Raw genomic sequence first — 15216 nt, 5'->3', positions numbered from 1 at the left:
ATTTGTCATTTTGTTTTGTTCTACATTTGATTTTCTCATAGAGCATGGTTTCCTCATTTTGCAATTGCATTTTAGGCAACTCGCTCCTTTCGCAACGATTTACAATACGGATAATTGTCAATACGTACTTGTAATATGATACTAAACAACATATACCGACGAATGAAGTCTAGCTGTATTCAACAGCAAAAAATAAAAAAATCTTCCACGTACAAATCCCGAATGACGCATCACAATAAACGATTTTTATTGAATGATTGATAAAATGATTTCGGCAGATATATCATGCATTTGATGAGACATTGGCGGGAACCGACGAAGCACGAATGGTTCGGATACAGTGTACCGTTTAAACATCTTCGAAACCTCACCACACTATTTTCGACAGAAATAATTATGTCATAGATTGCCTAATAAAGAGAGATAAAATTTGATTGATTATCGAGAAAAAAATTACAAGAGGTGTTACATTTGTCAAGTATTTCAACCAAATTTGGAATAGTCGTTTTATTTTTTGTACACCCTCCTTGATCTGTTGTGATAACCATTGATCTTTGTCTATTTTAAACGATGTGAGATTTCCTTTTTTAAAGCTTGTCATTTCATGCCAATGTTCTCACTATCGAGACAAGGATATTTGTAGTCTTAGCCATCCAAAATGTTTCCTTATTTCATCCATGTTTTATAACCTCTTGTAAAATGAAAAAAAATTGGAAAGCAGGGCGTACTATACGAGTATACTAATGACAAATTGAGAGAAAAAATTAGCACACTGCCAAAAAAGTAAAGACTTAAAATTTTCTGTAAAGTAGCTTTTCCTTGGAATAATGCTTTCATGCAAGATCGATGAAATCTGATTAGCTGATGAGAAAGGTAATCAGAACAGAAAGTAAAATATTGCTGTTATTAGATCGTAAATGCAGTGATTAAATGAAAATATACACATATTTATTTCAATTACTTTAGATTCGAGCGGTAATTAAAATGCATTCCAAGAATACAGACTTGTTAAGATTAAAACAGAAACAACAAAGAAAAAGGAACACCCAAAAACATATCAAAATAAACAAAAGAAAATGAGCATCCCGGACTCCATATAGAACTAGAAGCATCGAGAAGGTGCACCTGTATGGTATAAAGACTGGGAGCATCGAGAAGGTGCACCTGTATGGTATAAAGACTGGGAGCATCGAGCAGGTGCACCTGTATGGTATAAAAACTGGATGCATCGAGCAGGTGCACCAGTATGGTATAAGAACTGGGAGCATCGAGAAGGTGCACCTGTATGGTAAGCGTCTTCTGTTTTCTATAAAAACCGTCATTCGAATTCTTCATACTCTATCAGAACAAGGGTAGACGAAAAGGGACTAAAACGGGAAAACCTAGTGACTAAAACGGGATTGTGTTTCCTATAACAATCATGTATGTGGTTTAAATAATAGTAAAAAATCATAATATTTATCTTAATGTAATCAGTTAGTAAAATGCTAGCTTATAAATGATTTTTTCCCGAAATTATCATATATCTAGTTGGACTGATCATACAAGTATATTCGATAAGAGTTGGATATATATCTACACTATCACATCATTACTATGTTTGCAATCAGATATTTGGTATTACTAAAACGAAGTCAAGCCTTGCTTTTTTTTCCTCCAATAAAGCAGTTATACAACATTTATGACTATTACATTGTATATATTGCATTTAGTCGACGTCTGTTACTCATTTGAATGTCATTACATTATGTGTAATTGGTTTTAAAATTAAATCTTTCTTTTAAAACTACTTCAAATTACGGAATGTTGGTAATTCGTTAAACTAGCTTATTATGATGTCTGAAAATAGAAGTCTTTATTGCCAAAGTTTAATTCAATACAAACTTTCCCGCATCTAGTTTTATTCTATTTATGGAAAGAATTCAATAATAATGGCAACTTGGAAACTTGGGATATTTATTAGCAAATCTTGAGAGTCCGTGTTCATTATGTAGACTAGTATTGTCTCTGTGCGTTGATGGCATCTTTAATCTGAGTTTGAAGATAGGAAGGTAACTGTCAAAATAAAAAGACAGTAATATAAGTACAAGTCCATTTAAAAGACGTGCATATAATGAAAAAGTGTTAATGTTTTGTCAACTCTCTAAACAACCTTCGATTCTTCAGAAAGTTATATCGGTGTTTTATTGCATGTTAGTGTGGCATCCATATCTAACGTTTTAGAAGTGATAAAAGAAGAATTATGAGATAATATACTCCTCCAATTTTATCTACAGGTTCAATTCATACCACATTTAAAAGTCTCCAAATTTCCTTTATCACTTTTATAACTTCTGAAATCCTTAACTGAATGTCTAACAAAAACAAAAAAACAAATTAAATGACTTGTACTTAAACAAAATAGTACTTCTTGAAATAGGCGTATACGTTTCGTCACGTGATTCCATGATTTCACGACAATTGATTCCCGATACTTAAACCTGAGTATATTAAAAAAAAATTGAGAATATTATCAGATTTAAGTAAGTTGTCAAATTTGTGGTACTGGAGCCTTGTGAAAGACCGTTTTTTCGTTATTATATGTAAAATAACACAGAAAGTGATATTTGCGGAATAAACTAAAACACAACAATGTCTTAGTAATAAAATTTATTTCATATGTCAACTCCAACGTGTGTCTTTTTGCCTTTTAATAGACGTCCTATAAATAATGAAACAAAGATACATAGATTGTCATTTCATTTAACGCACGTGAGAGGACATTTCATTTTCAGTAAAACCTGTCTAAATCGTACCATGGATAAAACCATAACCTGTGTTAATAAGTCCCTTTCATTAACTTTCAATATTTTTTAACATATGTGAAAACGAACTGTATTGTTTTGCTGTTTCCGTTAACATATTATTGGCAAGACAACATGCAACACATTGAACGAAGACGAATAAAAAAGATATTTTTTTTATTGTTTATTTGTCTTTTATTTGTTTGTTGTTATTTATTGTTTCGTTTTTTTTTGGCATTTCTATGATTTTAGCAAATTCCAAAAAAGCACGTAAAAAAGAAATCTTCAATGGATGACATTTGTTTGGCAAGTGTCATCAACTGCTATGGTCTTTAAAGGATGCCCGCTTCCCAGTAATTCTTACGTACCTGCTGTCCACTGTAACCTGGGTCATAACCTTTAACTAAAAACAAACATTGACGGTAATACAATAATTATAAAATATGTTTATTTTATTACTATATTGATGACAGTTGAATGATAATAGACAAAACATTCAAAATACTTTCAGTGTTTGAAAATTCTTTTCATAAAAAACCCGATTATCTTTATGATCACGAGATATGAATGCTTCCTCTTTCACGAGCATACGACTCCTTTTTCAAAGATAGAAAAGCGCAACTTGTGAATTAACATATGCTTGTTTTAAAATTGTCGTAAAAATATGTGTAATCTAGCCGGTTTAAATGATAAAGCAATAAGGTATTTATGTTTGTATGAATACACAATGGTTTGACATGAATGCATATAAGTGATCAAGAAACAATGTTGTCCATTTTCGTTTACACAATAACTCACATACACAAAGAAAATGCTTTGATAATTTGATAAATATGTAATTAAATATAATAGACAAAATACACAATTTAATACACAATTGAAAACAAACAGTGTTTCTTATGTTTTCTTGATGTAAACATAGCAAGAGCTACCAACCTGGTCCGGAGCCTTTTACCACAACAATTCTTATATATCCTGTAATTACCATCAATAAAACAAACCTATAAACGTCGATATATGAACGTATCTTTATACATTATTGTGTGAATGCAACAGAAAAGCATAGGGCACCAGCATTTGATTCTGAAGGGGCTGGCAAATTTTGTTGGGTCATGATATTTATTTTGAAATGTTTCTTGTAAAAATATGCATTTCCTAAACACATCGAGTAATTATTAACAATTAATAACGATAGACGTCCAGTCAAACCGGAATACGAATTGGACAGGGAAGTAAATTCATAGTGAAAGAAGCCTTTAAATTGGTTAAAAATTGAAATATGCAATTTAAAAAGAAAAAAAATAAAGTATCTAGGTCTGGTGCGCTGAATTATTTTTGAATAAATAGGCTACAGTTTGCCTATCCTATCTCGCCCCTTTCAGCCATTTTCACTTTTTCAATGCCTTAATAAACGTAAGAAAAGCGTATAAGTGTGATGTGTGGTTGTAGGCTGTGCCTAACACATATTTAACATAGATACTGACGTGACAGACCAAACTCTCGGTATAAGTCGATGAGAACAGTCAAAGAAGGGAAAATTCATATGAAAGATGGCAATATCAAGACATACAACCGGAAAACTTGAAACAAGCACTATAGTCAGAACATTTAAAATTAATTTAAGTAAGTGACTTTTTCAAAAGAAAAACCCGACAATTTAGTATCAGTCAGAGAATGAGACAGAGATTGAAACATGGTCTAAAAATTCAACCTTTTTTGAAAGTGTAATTTGACTATTTGCACATCGGAATCAAGGAATAAAGACAATATATTCCTTATCATGTTGGTGCATTGAGTTATAATTACATTGAAATTCACTGGAAATGAACATTTCAAGAACAGATAACTCTGTTAAAAACATTTGCTTAACATTCTATTGAAAATATTTTGAGAAAATCCAGTGATGCAGAGATCAAATAATGATCTTTTCAAATAGAGGAAGCATACTTGAGTAATATTTTAATGTCAAATCGGGTGGGCTTTGACATGCATGTTTTTTTTATTTTTCCCATTTTGACTGATTCTTACAAACACTTGCATGACATGCATTGGTAAAATTTATCAGTGCTGCGCTTGTCACCATATATCAATAATTTTTCGTTTTGGTTTATAGCGTATTATAAACAAGTTCTTTTGTATCTAAAACAGTCTTTTGTATTCATGTATTTTACGCCTTAAAATCTAAAATATTTATATATTTGGTATTTAGGAATTCCTAATGAAAAGAACATTTCTCTAGATTATTTTCTAAATCTATTTTAATATGTCCTCAAACTGAACCATTTACTCACCTGGATCTCCTCTTGGTCCTTTGGGTCCAGGGGGTCCGGGGGGACCAGGAGGTGGACGTGGCGGTCTTGGTCCGATTGGCCCAGGATCTCCTCGGTCTCCTTTTTCTCCTTTTTCCCCTTGGGCTCCAGGATTTCCGGTCCTTCCTGGATAACCTGGTGGTCCTTTTGGTCCTTGGTCTCCTCGTGGACCTTTGTGGCCAGGAGGTCCTTTTCTTCCTGGGTCTCCCTTTGGCCCTTGTACACCTGGTGGACCACGCTTGCCATCTTTTCCGTCTTCCCCATCTCTACCATCTTTGCCATCAGTTCCTGGAGCTCCTGGTGGGCCTTGATTACCAGGTGGCCCAGGGGGTCCCTGTGTTCCTCGTTTTCCATCTTTGCCGTCATCGCCTTTTGCACCAGGGTCACCTATATTAAAAAATGACATTTGTGTCAGATGCATAGTAGATTTCCCTGTATTCTTTTAATTATTGAGAAGTTCAAAACAGCACATAATGCTAGTGATAATGCTAGCCATTTTCATTTGATTATAACTTCTTTGCACTTTAAAACTAATTGATGAATACCAATGTTTACACCAATGGAAATAACTTGCTCTGCTCTGATTTGAAACAATTCAAAATATTGTGGATGATGCACATAGTTATTCGATATTTGGTTTCGATATATATGATGTAATCATTGCTTTGCAGATTGATTAGATGTTAGTAGGTGTTAAGTTCTTCCCATCACACACGCTAACCGTACCGGTTTAGGTACAGTCCGGATTGCACGTTTACTTTATTCCCTATATTATGTTCTGATTTCCGTTCGAATCCGGGTTTCCTATTCACTATCTTATAAGTGCTTATAGCGTTATTGATGTACAATTTATGAAACCCCCTCCCCTTCTCAAAATTACAATTATTTTATTCAAAATTCTTCAACTTTATTTTATTCCCTAACAATAATTCATTCACATATACCTCCCTTTCTTTGAAGTTTTAAAAATCTTTCCAGAAAGAATCTCTCAATCAAAATTTAGTTTTTGTTTGTTTGTTTGTTTATTTTATACAAGACATTGAAGTTTTCGACAGGCTTCTTATAAAAAAACCAAAACAAAAGTACTGTGTATGAAGTACCTTTAGCGCCTCTCTCTCCTGGTGGCCCACGATGTCCGTTTGGTCCTGAAATGAGTGGAATTGGCAATTACGTGGATGCCAGATAATATACACAAAAAGCTAACACTCTTATCAACAAAATATTTCTTTTTCTCTCTTTATTATAAAATAAATTTAGCCGAGGTCGAATCTGTGATAATTATGAAAAAAACTAAATAAAGTACATTTTGGACGATAGATGACCAAATACAGATGGCACACTAACATTACATGCACATGAATCATCAAACTGTGTTGTAACAATGTACATGTTTATTATCCAATGTTGTTTGTGTTTTGACGTAACTGTTTTAAAAGCTTCAAACTAAGTGCATGATCAGAAATGTCGGTACATGTGATACCGTACTAGTATTTGGAAACACTGTCCATTCTATGGTATATAGCGGATGGGACATGTAGATTTTGAATGGGTAAATGAGGATTCGGTATCGCAGTAAAGACTTCGAATGGGTAGAATGAGAAAATCAGTTTATAAATAGTAATTTGCTTACAAGGTGACATAATTGAATAACAATTTGTGGACTTAAATATGATATATAAGTTGATTATGTATTAACTTTATATAAATGTAATACTATCCTAAAGAAAATTGCAACAAGCATTTGTTTCTATAGAGAATGGGGAATTATCCTAGAGTGATAGGTGTAATATACTGTTTAAAATGGGAAGTTTATACCATAAGAGGGCTGTATTCTAAGATTTTTACCTTGTGGACCAATAGGTCCTTCGTCGCCTTGGGGACCTACAAAACAGAAACAATAAAGCTACTTTTCTTATGGTACACAGATACCGCAATTATTGAGGATACACAAATCGATTGTACATTTTTTTTCAGTTTATTCATGTAATTTACATATTTTACTCACTATCGGACATATTTTGGCAAATTAATTGAGGATCTTAAAAAATCCCATTTTGAAAACGTCTTCTAAATATGTTTTTGATTAAAATGTTGTGATTAAATAAATATTAATAGCTGTATCAAGTAAGTGTTTAAATAAATATGTCATAATTAATCTTTGTATTAGCTATTTCTCAGGGACAATTTTCATGTCATACTTTAATAAATGACTTTATATTCGTATGGAAGACGTTTCGGTCAATACATCATTGTTGTGTACGAATAACCTGTCCGTATAATGCAATATGACCCTCCGTGCAGTACATGTTTTGCTAAATACAACAAATCATATTTTTTGCTTTGAATTTTGTATTAAGCCTACGTTCAAGTTTCACACAAACTTACTCAGTCATGGTTATGGTGGTTAACAATAAAAACATAGCTGAGCAGTAGTCTTCAAATTAAGGAGGTAGACCTAGGGTAATGGATATAACTCATGAAATCAGTGATATCTTTGTATTATATTCAATTTCACCAAAGCCTCTCAAGCTTTTGTTTGAAGCAGCATAAAATGAACCCATGGTAATTAGATGCTTACATAGGATTAGTGTAAAATGCTTAATACAAACGTTTGAATGATTTTAAACAGTTGTGTCCCTTACCTTAGGTCTACCTCCTTACATAAAAGAGGATTTATGTCAGAAATGGCACAGAATTCACTTATATTTCTAACACAGAAACAGACAAAATCACAAGTCTCTGCTTGAATTCTGTTGTTGCACTTTTGAGATGAAATAAATATGTATTGTACTTTAAATTGTCACTTGGAAGAGTTCTCGTCACTGCTTGATTTGTTTGTTGCCATTAGAGGTTCTTTTTCTTTAACTCTCATATGGGATAGTTTTTAACCTCTGATACCTTCATGTACCTTTATTTCCAGGTGCTCCTTTGGCTCCTTGTTTGCCATCTGCTCCCGGGGTTCCTGGGATACCGGGAAGACCTCGTGATCCTCTTTGTCCGAAGAGGGCAACTGAAACATTGTCATATTGAATTCATATCCAAACGTATCAATGATTCCTTCACAAATCAACACTTTTGAATACTGTAAACCTTTAAATTTCGCGGATTTATTTTGAATGAACATATTCGCGGATATCATTGTTTACAATTTTAAGAAATGATTAACGTTCTAAATGATAGAAATTGATTTCACTGGTAAAATTTTTTGCGATTTAAGAGCACCGCGAAAATTTCAGTATGAATGCTTGAAACAAGCTGTGTTTCAATACTTTTGCATTTATCTAAAATTTGACACGTTGTTTATTTATTTTTTTTTCGTTGAATTGTTGGCAATCAATTTATAACAACACTTTTGTTTTGATGATTAATCAAAATTCATTCATTTTTTAAAAATTATTGATCTTGATCTGAAACACAAGGAATCATAAAATCTATTTTAAAATTATTTGAATCAGCGGGAGAAGATGCATTTCTTTAATTTTGTATAAAAATATGTTGAGGGAACAACTACTGGATGCAAACAACTGGCTGAAATGATAATTCAGATTCCATGTAAGATTCCAGATGTTTTTTTAACCAGCTTAAGATGTAATCACATTTCTGTTTTCTGTACAATTATTTTAATTGAGTCATATATAAACAAAATTATCTCGTTATATCGATTAGATTGAATATTTAAAACTAGATATTTATTACATTACATTATTACATTATATCATAACCTTGATATATAAAATTATGTGTTATGACCAAATACTTGAATTTTTATTATGACATATTAAAATTGTTGTCTCATTGTAATGTATAGAGATAAAGATATGATTGGTATTTAATTTTGTAAATGTTCGATTTACGGTATTTTCGCAGTGGACAGAAAATACCTGCGAAATTTATTTTAAACATTATATGATGCTAATCACTTTTTTAAATCGCAAAAATTGATATCCGCGAATCTGTGACAATTAGCCATCTAAAATCAATAAATATACAAAATACATTATTTTTATAAACAATTTTGTTCTTTCAAGGTAAAGTTTATTTTTCAATGTCCTTCTCTTAGATTTCTATACCACGGTATGTACATACCCGTAAAGATAATTGACTGGACTCGGACAACATTGGTTTGAAGGTCTGAAAAGCTGTTGAACCTAATGACTTGTGACGCACTTCCGGTTATTTGAATCAGTGTATTCATATTAATTCTGCTGCCAATTGCAATAACAAAGATGTATGTATTTTCGTCTTTTAGTTTCTGTGCCTCTGTGACTGGGTTGCGGCCGTTGTTGTTCTGTCCGTCTGTGATGATAATGACGATTTTGCACGCTCCAATACGTGGTGGTATGTTTCTATTGTGTGGTGCAAAGCTTGTTTTCCTAATATACTAGAAAATATTTGTTTTTTATTACTTTTAAAAATATTAAATTTAACAGTAGTATATACATATATACTGGATTTTTTTTCAACTACTATTATCAGAAAATAATATATAAGCAAGATTAATAGATTTGCAATACACTGTAACATCTACATTTTTTGTATATCAATTTTCAAAACAATTAACTTGGGTGAGGGCGTCCAAATATACAACCAAATTTAAGCATGTGTGATCATCGTTAATATATCAATGCTTATGTCATTCATACATAGATCAGATGTATTGCTTATACTTTCTGAAATATCGCAAAACCCCCGTGTCACCACACATTGTTGTTTTTGTGTTTTTGTTTCTGTTTTTGTTTTATTTTACATTTGACTAATATCGTGATATAAAACAAATCGATACCTGTTGCCTTTTAAACCAATCAGTCTGACAATATAATTTCACTCAAAGTGAGAATATGGCAAGTTTTCTTACCATAAATTATTCATTTTAGGTGTATTTCAAGGCAGTAATTGTTTAGCTATATTTTATCACAGGGACATAACACATCCTGTCTTTTTTACTTTATTCTGATGTTGCAAATAGTCTTATTACACATTAAAAATTGTGTTTTTTTCATACCATGTTTCACCCACTGCTTGATTTTAGCTATTACTGACACTTAAAGTTATTATTGATGCAGTGGAACGAGTCAAAATCGAAATCTGAACAAAATATCATCTGTTTAAAACAGGTACTCCATATTGTCCCTTTTAATCAATTTTATTGTATTTTGAACCTTGGTAAAACTCCAGAGTAAACTAAACCAATCTTTAAATCCGATATGGTTTGGTTTTGACAGATTCAACTGTACTTGCACTGTAATTTTTAACACGTTTGTAAAATGGTTACATGAAGACATAACATATATACTTACATATAAACCATCTCCCATTCTCGTTTCCGATCCTCTTCTTACTGGGAAATTATCTATAGCAGTTGCTAATTCCGACGCACTGCTGTATTTATTCAGATGAAAATGGTTAACGACAGGTTTCTGTGAAAAACACACAGCACCAAACTGTACGCCGTATAAACCGATTCTTTGAAAGAAAGAGAAGATGATGATTTTCATTACATTTTTCATCGCTTGGAAGTTAGCAGCAGATCCTATACTGCCGGAATCATCGTATGCAAAGACGATATCAGCGAGGCCATAATAACCTATAAAAATATAAACAAAGAGGCCTATACTAACCTATAAAAGTAGAAATTAAAGTTACAGAGGCTCATTGTCGGACAATGGGGGATGGAAGCCAGGGTCCTTTTAATCTTCTCATGCTCGGAAATGCAACATGATTATTAAGGTAGCTCATGCGGGCAAATACACGGCCTGTCAGCGACCCCTAACTCCCCCGCTCCTTACCCTTTTATAATTAATGGATTTTCCATTAAGGCTTCTCTCACAAGGTATAATTTTAGTCAATTTAATCAGTAAATCGATGTCTAAATTGTTCTTAATGATGAAATCACGGTAGTTCTGTGTTACACGGTTTGCATTTGAGACATCATTTATGTCATGTTTTCTGGGGCTTAAATGGCGCTCAAAATTTGTAAAACTAACTGAAACTTTCCATAATAAGAAATTAAATGAACGTTTGTTATAGAAAACAGAAAAAAAAACGTTTTAAAAGATTTCGAGGTAAAGCCAAACATGTAGGTACAATATAGACAGAAATGCAGATTATTGTATTATTTATAACTTGTAAAACTGTTTTAATACTAAATCCTTGTGAGTTAAGGCATTCCAATGTAAATGGTACAATATCTTGAAGGCATTATTGAATAAAAAATATATTCCAATGGTATTGTCGTACGAAAAAAAAGTGATTGATAATAATTTATTAACATAAATCAAACTAGTAAATAATGTACTAAACACTTTGTATGTGAAATATCTAAGTACTTGTTTGTTGATTTTCCATACATACCTGGGTATTTCCAAACAGACCATGGCGTCGGTTTCGGTGGTTGCCATCCTCCCCAACCTACAAAATGATTGAATGATAAATTTGGTTCGTTTTAATCTATTTTACTATGTATTGTCACTCGAGATGACTGATCAATTTTGTCAGTAAATCACTGTTTTTAACCTGATATTTAAAAATATGTTTTGATTTAATGTCAGGTATACTCAAACCTGTCACCAAACTGTCCTAGAGCTGTCAGGTATACTTATCAGATCACTTCAAACCGGTCACCAAACTGTCCTAGAGCTGTCAGAATAACAGTTCAAAAACCAGTCCTTCTGACAGTCCTAGCAGTAGAGACGTTTATACTAGTAGAACTGGTCTCACTGAGACAGAAATGCTAGAACTGTCAGTAGAGCTGGCTCTAGAAATGTTCTATTATATTCTTAAAACTGTACTAGATCCGGCTCTTATGACAGTTCCCATGAAAGGCAAAAACTTATCTTAACAGTAGTTTTTTTACTCATACAACACTTTTATATGAATTTGTATTTATATCTATCTAAACTCATGAATCATGAGTTGCTTTTGAAATGGAAACAAATAAAACTTGTTTTAACTCGTATAAACAAATTCATTGGAACAGTGTAGATACAATGAAGTACGTGTTTATGTCAATCGTTATTAATTAGTAAATTTGGTAAAAAATATTTAAGCGTGTAAATGACTATGACTTACTTCTTGTTGCCGATGCGCTTGAAACAACGACGCACAGCAGTGCAAGAAAAACTCCAAATTTTACCATTGTCACAGGAAATTTGCTGTTGTCTTTTATGACTGGAAGAGTGCTTTTTATATACCTTTTCACCATTTACACCATGTGTCGCCTTGTTAATTACTTATTGACATTGTAATGTGCTGTGTATTAATTGGGTTTAAAGTCAAGTAACCGGAAAATCTACATTAATAAGTATATGGGGTGATTTGATACTTTTAATATATAATGTGTTCCACTGACTCTGCACTAAACCAATAAAACAAATGTAAAAAGATTATTGAACAATAGGTAAAATATATAGGTGAAACACCCTTCAGCGGGATATTTGCACTAAGATTAAAGTTTGCTATATTTGCGAGGAACAGGGAATCGTGAAAATTGAAGCTCTCCTTTAAATTTAGATATTTTACGTTAATTCTGGTATCTATGGAGTCGAAAAATAAAACCGTGAGGATTTAATATCCATATGCAGAGAACAATCACAAAAATTATCTCGCTCATAGCATGCCGCCCTTTTCACAAAAATTCGTAAGAGTAAAATTAGTCGTAAGTTGTGACGTCAAAATACAGTTAAGTATTTTGACGTCACAACTTACGACTAATTTTATACTTAAGATGGTTTGTTGTTTGATTATTCGTCTGACTTGTTTGTCTTGAAATTCAAAGCATTTTATATAAAACTTCCAAAGATAGTACACTGAATGTAAGATTATACATATATAGTATGTACTACGAAATATTTATCAAACGAAACGAAACGAAATTCACATGTACGAATCGACAAAATATCAAAATTATGCTTGATACATGATCCTGACAAAAATACATTTCAATCCATAAATTTATAGTAAATTAACTTGATCTTCTAAAAACTCCTGTCTAATATATAATATGGTGTTCACAAAGTATGGGTCACGTGATAAGATAATTAAATAATATTTCTGAATAAGTTTAAATATTAAGAAGAGGCATTTTTCTTTCTAGCAATAACATGCCATAGAAATTATATTTAGACATCATCCCAATGACTAAATCAACCTGTATATAAATAACACATATTTGTTCTCCTTTTGAAAGTCACTTAATTCAGGTTTGACTTACATGTTGATATATAAATTGCCTTGATGAAGACTGGGTTATTTCCCTTTGCTTTGGTTTTAACCACATGGGTTCATAGATTACGCTCTGCCTTGGAACGTCACTTAGATCTAGGGTAAGGGACACAACCCTTACAAATAATCTGAACATTTGTATTCAGTATTTACATCATCATTGTCATCTAAGCATCAAAGTAACTTGAACTGATATTGAATATTGAAATTGAATATGACACAAACATATTACTGATGGCATAAGTAATGTCTACCCCATGAAGTATGGTTCTGGTGATTCATCTAAAGACAATCAATGAATACATTTGTTAGATCCTATGCTGGTCCTAGGATTTGCTACTTATCATGAAATACTTTCGACTGGTTATAGTGTATAAAATGTGGCTGGAAGTTTTCTTGCACTTTTCCTTAATAGAATATCTAAGTGTTAAGATCTCTAGTGAGCAACTTTCATTTGAACTTTTATTTGTGATCTCCTATATATCTTGAACTATTTTTTACTGGTTATAGTGTAAAATTATGGCGGGAAATTTTCTCATATATTTTCTGTAGTAGAACATAACCAAATTTTAATTTTTAATAATATCTCCAGTGGACTATTTTCATGTGCACTTGTACTTCGTAACACAGTTTCTATTGGGCCTACAGAAAGATTTACAATAAAAATATTTGGGAAATGTACGAATCACCCTTGGTAAGCTTCTGCCTGGTTTTTAGGCAGAACTGTAGTTAAGACGGGTCTGATTGTAATTGTTCTATATAATTTTCAAAATTAGGCAGAGGGTGATTACCTATATGACATTTAAGCTCATTGCTCAATTATTTATCATCACGAATTTGAAACATTAACAGTTTACAAAATGTAGATACTTGCGATTTTCAGCAATTTATTTCTTGGTTTTTTTTTTTAATTAATAACATTAATATGTTTTTTTTCAAATTGACCCCACTTTACTTTTCATACTTTTTGTTGAACACACCTTAAAATGTAAATTTTTATGAAATCTTACTTATTTTTTCAGTATATTAACAGGTATTACATACTAATTCAAAAACTATGTAAAAACTAGATAAATAGTTTTCCCGCCAAAACTTCAAATGCTTTCATTTAAAAATCAAGCACACTACACCCATTTTTTTCCTTCTTAAAAAAATTCACAGTCTTGTTATTCTTAAATAGATTAGAACAAATATTTCGTTCTATTTTTTCTGTTTTGTTGTGAAATTTCATGTCTCACAAAATATTCCAAACTTACTTTGATATTTACAAAAACTGATTTGATCAAAGGTAAAACACATCTAAAATGTAATGTAACTAGAATGGATATGGTGAATATGCCAAAGAGAGAACAACCCCTCTGGAATGATCAATGTTGGTTAAAAGCCACCCATGGATTTTTGATATATATAAATCTCTTTGTGATTGTTGACACTACAGCTATCGTTGGGCAGATAGATAAGGATTTTATTGAATAATGATCAATAGGAAATTCATCATTAGGCTAGTACATGGGTACTTAAATTGAACCAACATAATACGGAAACGATGCTTAATTTCCGTATTTATACCAAATATACACCCAGTATTCAATGCATGACGAGGAAGCCACAGGGCAGGCTGTAACAAGTCCCATAACATTATCATATACAGGTACAGCGAAAAAGTTATCCCATATAATCCAGCATAATAAAAGTAAATTGCAAGTGAAGAAGAAACATAACATTATAAGGTCAGACATTCCTGAATTGGGACAGGCGCGAAAACTGTTATAGTATCCCCTTGTTGTACGTAAAATCAACCTGTATTTAAAGACCATTTGAATGTCAGTTTTGACAGGTTTGACAAGCATACAAGTGCTTAAGAACATGTAATTAAGTTTTAAACAACCATACACCATCCTTCT

The 15216-nt window shown here is 32.1% G+C and overlaps 1 protein-coding gene across 2 annotated transcripts; it reads right to left on the bottom strand.

Annotated features, from left to right (window-relative positions):
- Positions 1 to 1939: 1939 nt before the first annotated feature.
- LOC148596491 (uncharacterized) lies at positions 1940 to 12295 on the bottom strand. Of its 2 annotated transcripts, none has more exons than XM_088563771.1 (11): positions 12161 to 12295; positions 11444 to 11500; positions 10390 to 10676; positions 9179 to 9473; positions 8001 to 8102; positions 6938 to 6973; positions 6193 to 6237; positions 5075 to 5479; positions 3720 to 3758; positions 3152 to 3186; positions 1940 to 2055 (listed from the first exon to the last, which is right to left on the bottom strand). In XM_088563771.1, exons 1-11 carry the CDS (start codon positions 12291 to 12293, stop codon positions 1996 to 1998), a joined length of 1494 nt encoding a protein of 497 aa, XP_088419897.1. In that variant the 5' UTR covers positions 12294 to 12295; the 3' UTR covers positions 1940 to 1995. The 2 variants fall into 2 exon arrangements, with proteins under 2 accessions (XP_088419897.1, XP_088419899.1); XM_088563773.1 differs by lacking the exon at positions 1940 to 2055 and adding an exon at positions 2633 to 2701.
- Between the last annotated feature and the right edge of the window lie 2921 nt (positions 12296 to 15216).

The sequence above is a fragment of the Perna viridis genome, chromosome 15, assembly GCF_037379345.1.
Source record: "Perna viridis isolate PV_CMFRI_1.1 ecotype Kerala chromosome 15, ASM3737934v1, whole genome shotgun sequence".
NCBI classification, from domain to species: domain Eukaryota; kingdom Metazoa; phylum Mollusca; class Bivalvia; order Mytilida; family Mytilidae; genus Perna; species Perna viridis.
This window is presented reverse-complemented; position numbering and strand designations above follow the sequence as displayed.

What these genes read in the sequence shown, in the direction of transcription:
- LOC148596491 (XM_088563771.1), bottom strand. Translation starts at nt 12,293, where the DNA reads ATGGTGAAAAGGTATATAAAAAGCACTCTTCCAGTCATAAAAGACAAC. An exon ending in GAATGGGAGATGGTTTATAT is followed by an intron (nt 9,474 to 10,389) that starts GTAAGTATATAT and finishes AATATTTTCTAG; the next exon opens with TATATTAGGAAAACAAGCTT. An exon ending in CCAGTCAATTATCTTTACGG is followed by an intron (nt 8,103 to 9,178) that starts GTATGTACATAC and finishes ACAATGTTTCAG; the next exon opens with TTGCCCTCTTCGGACAAAGA.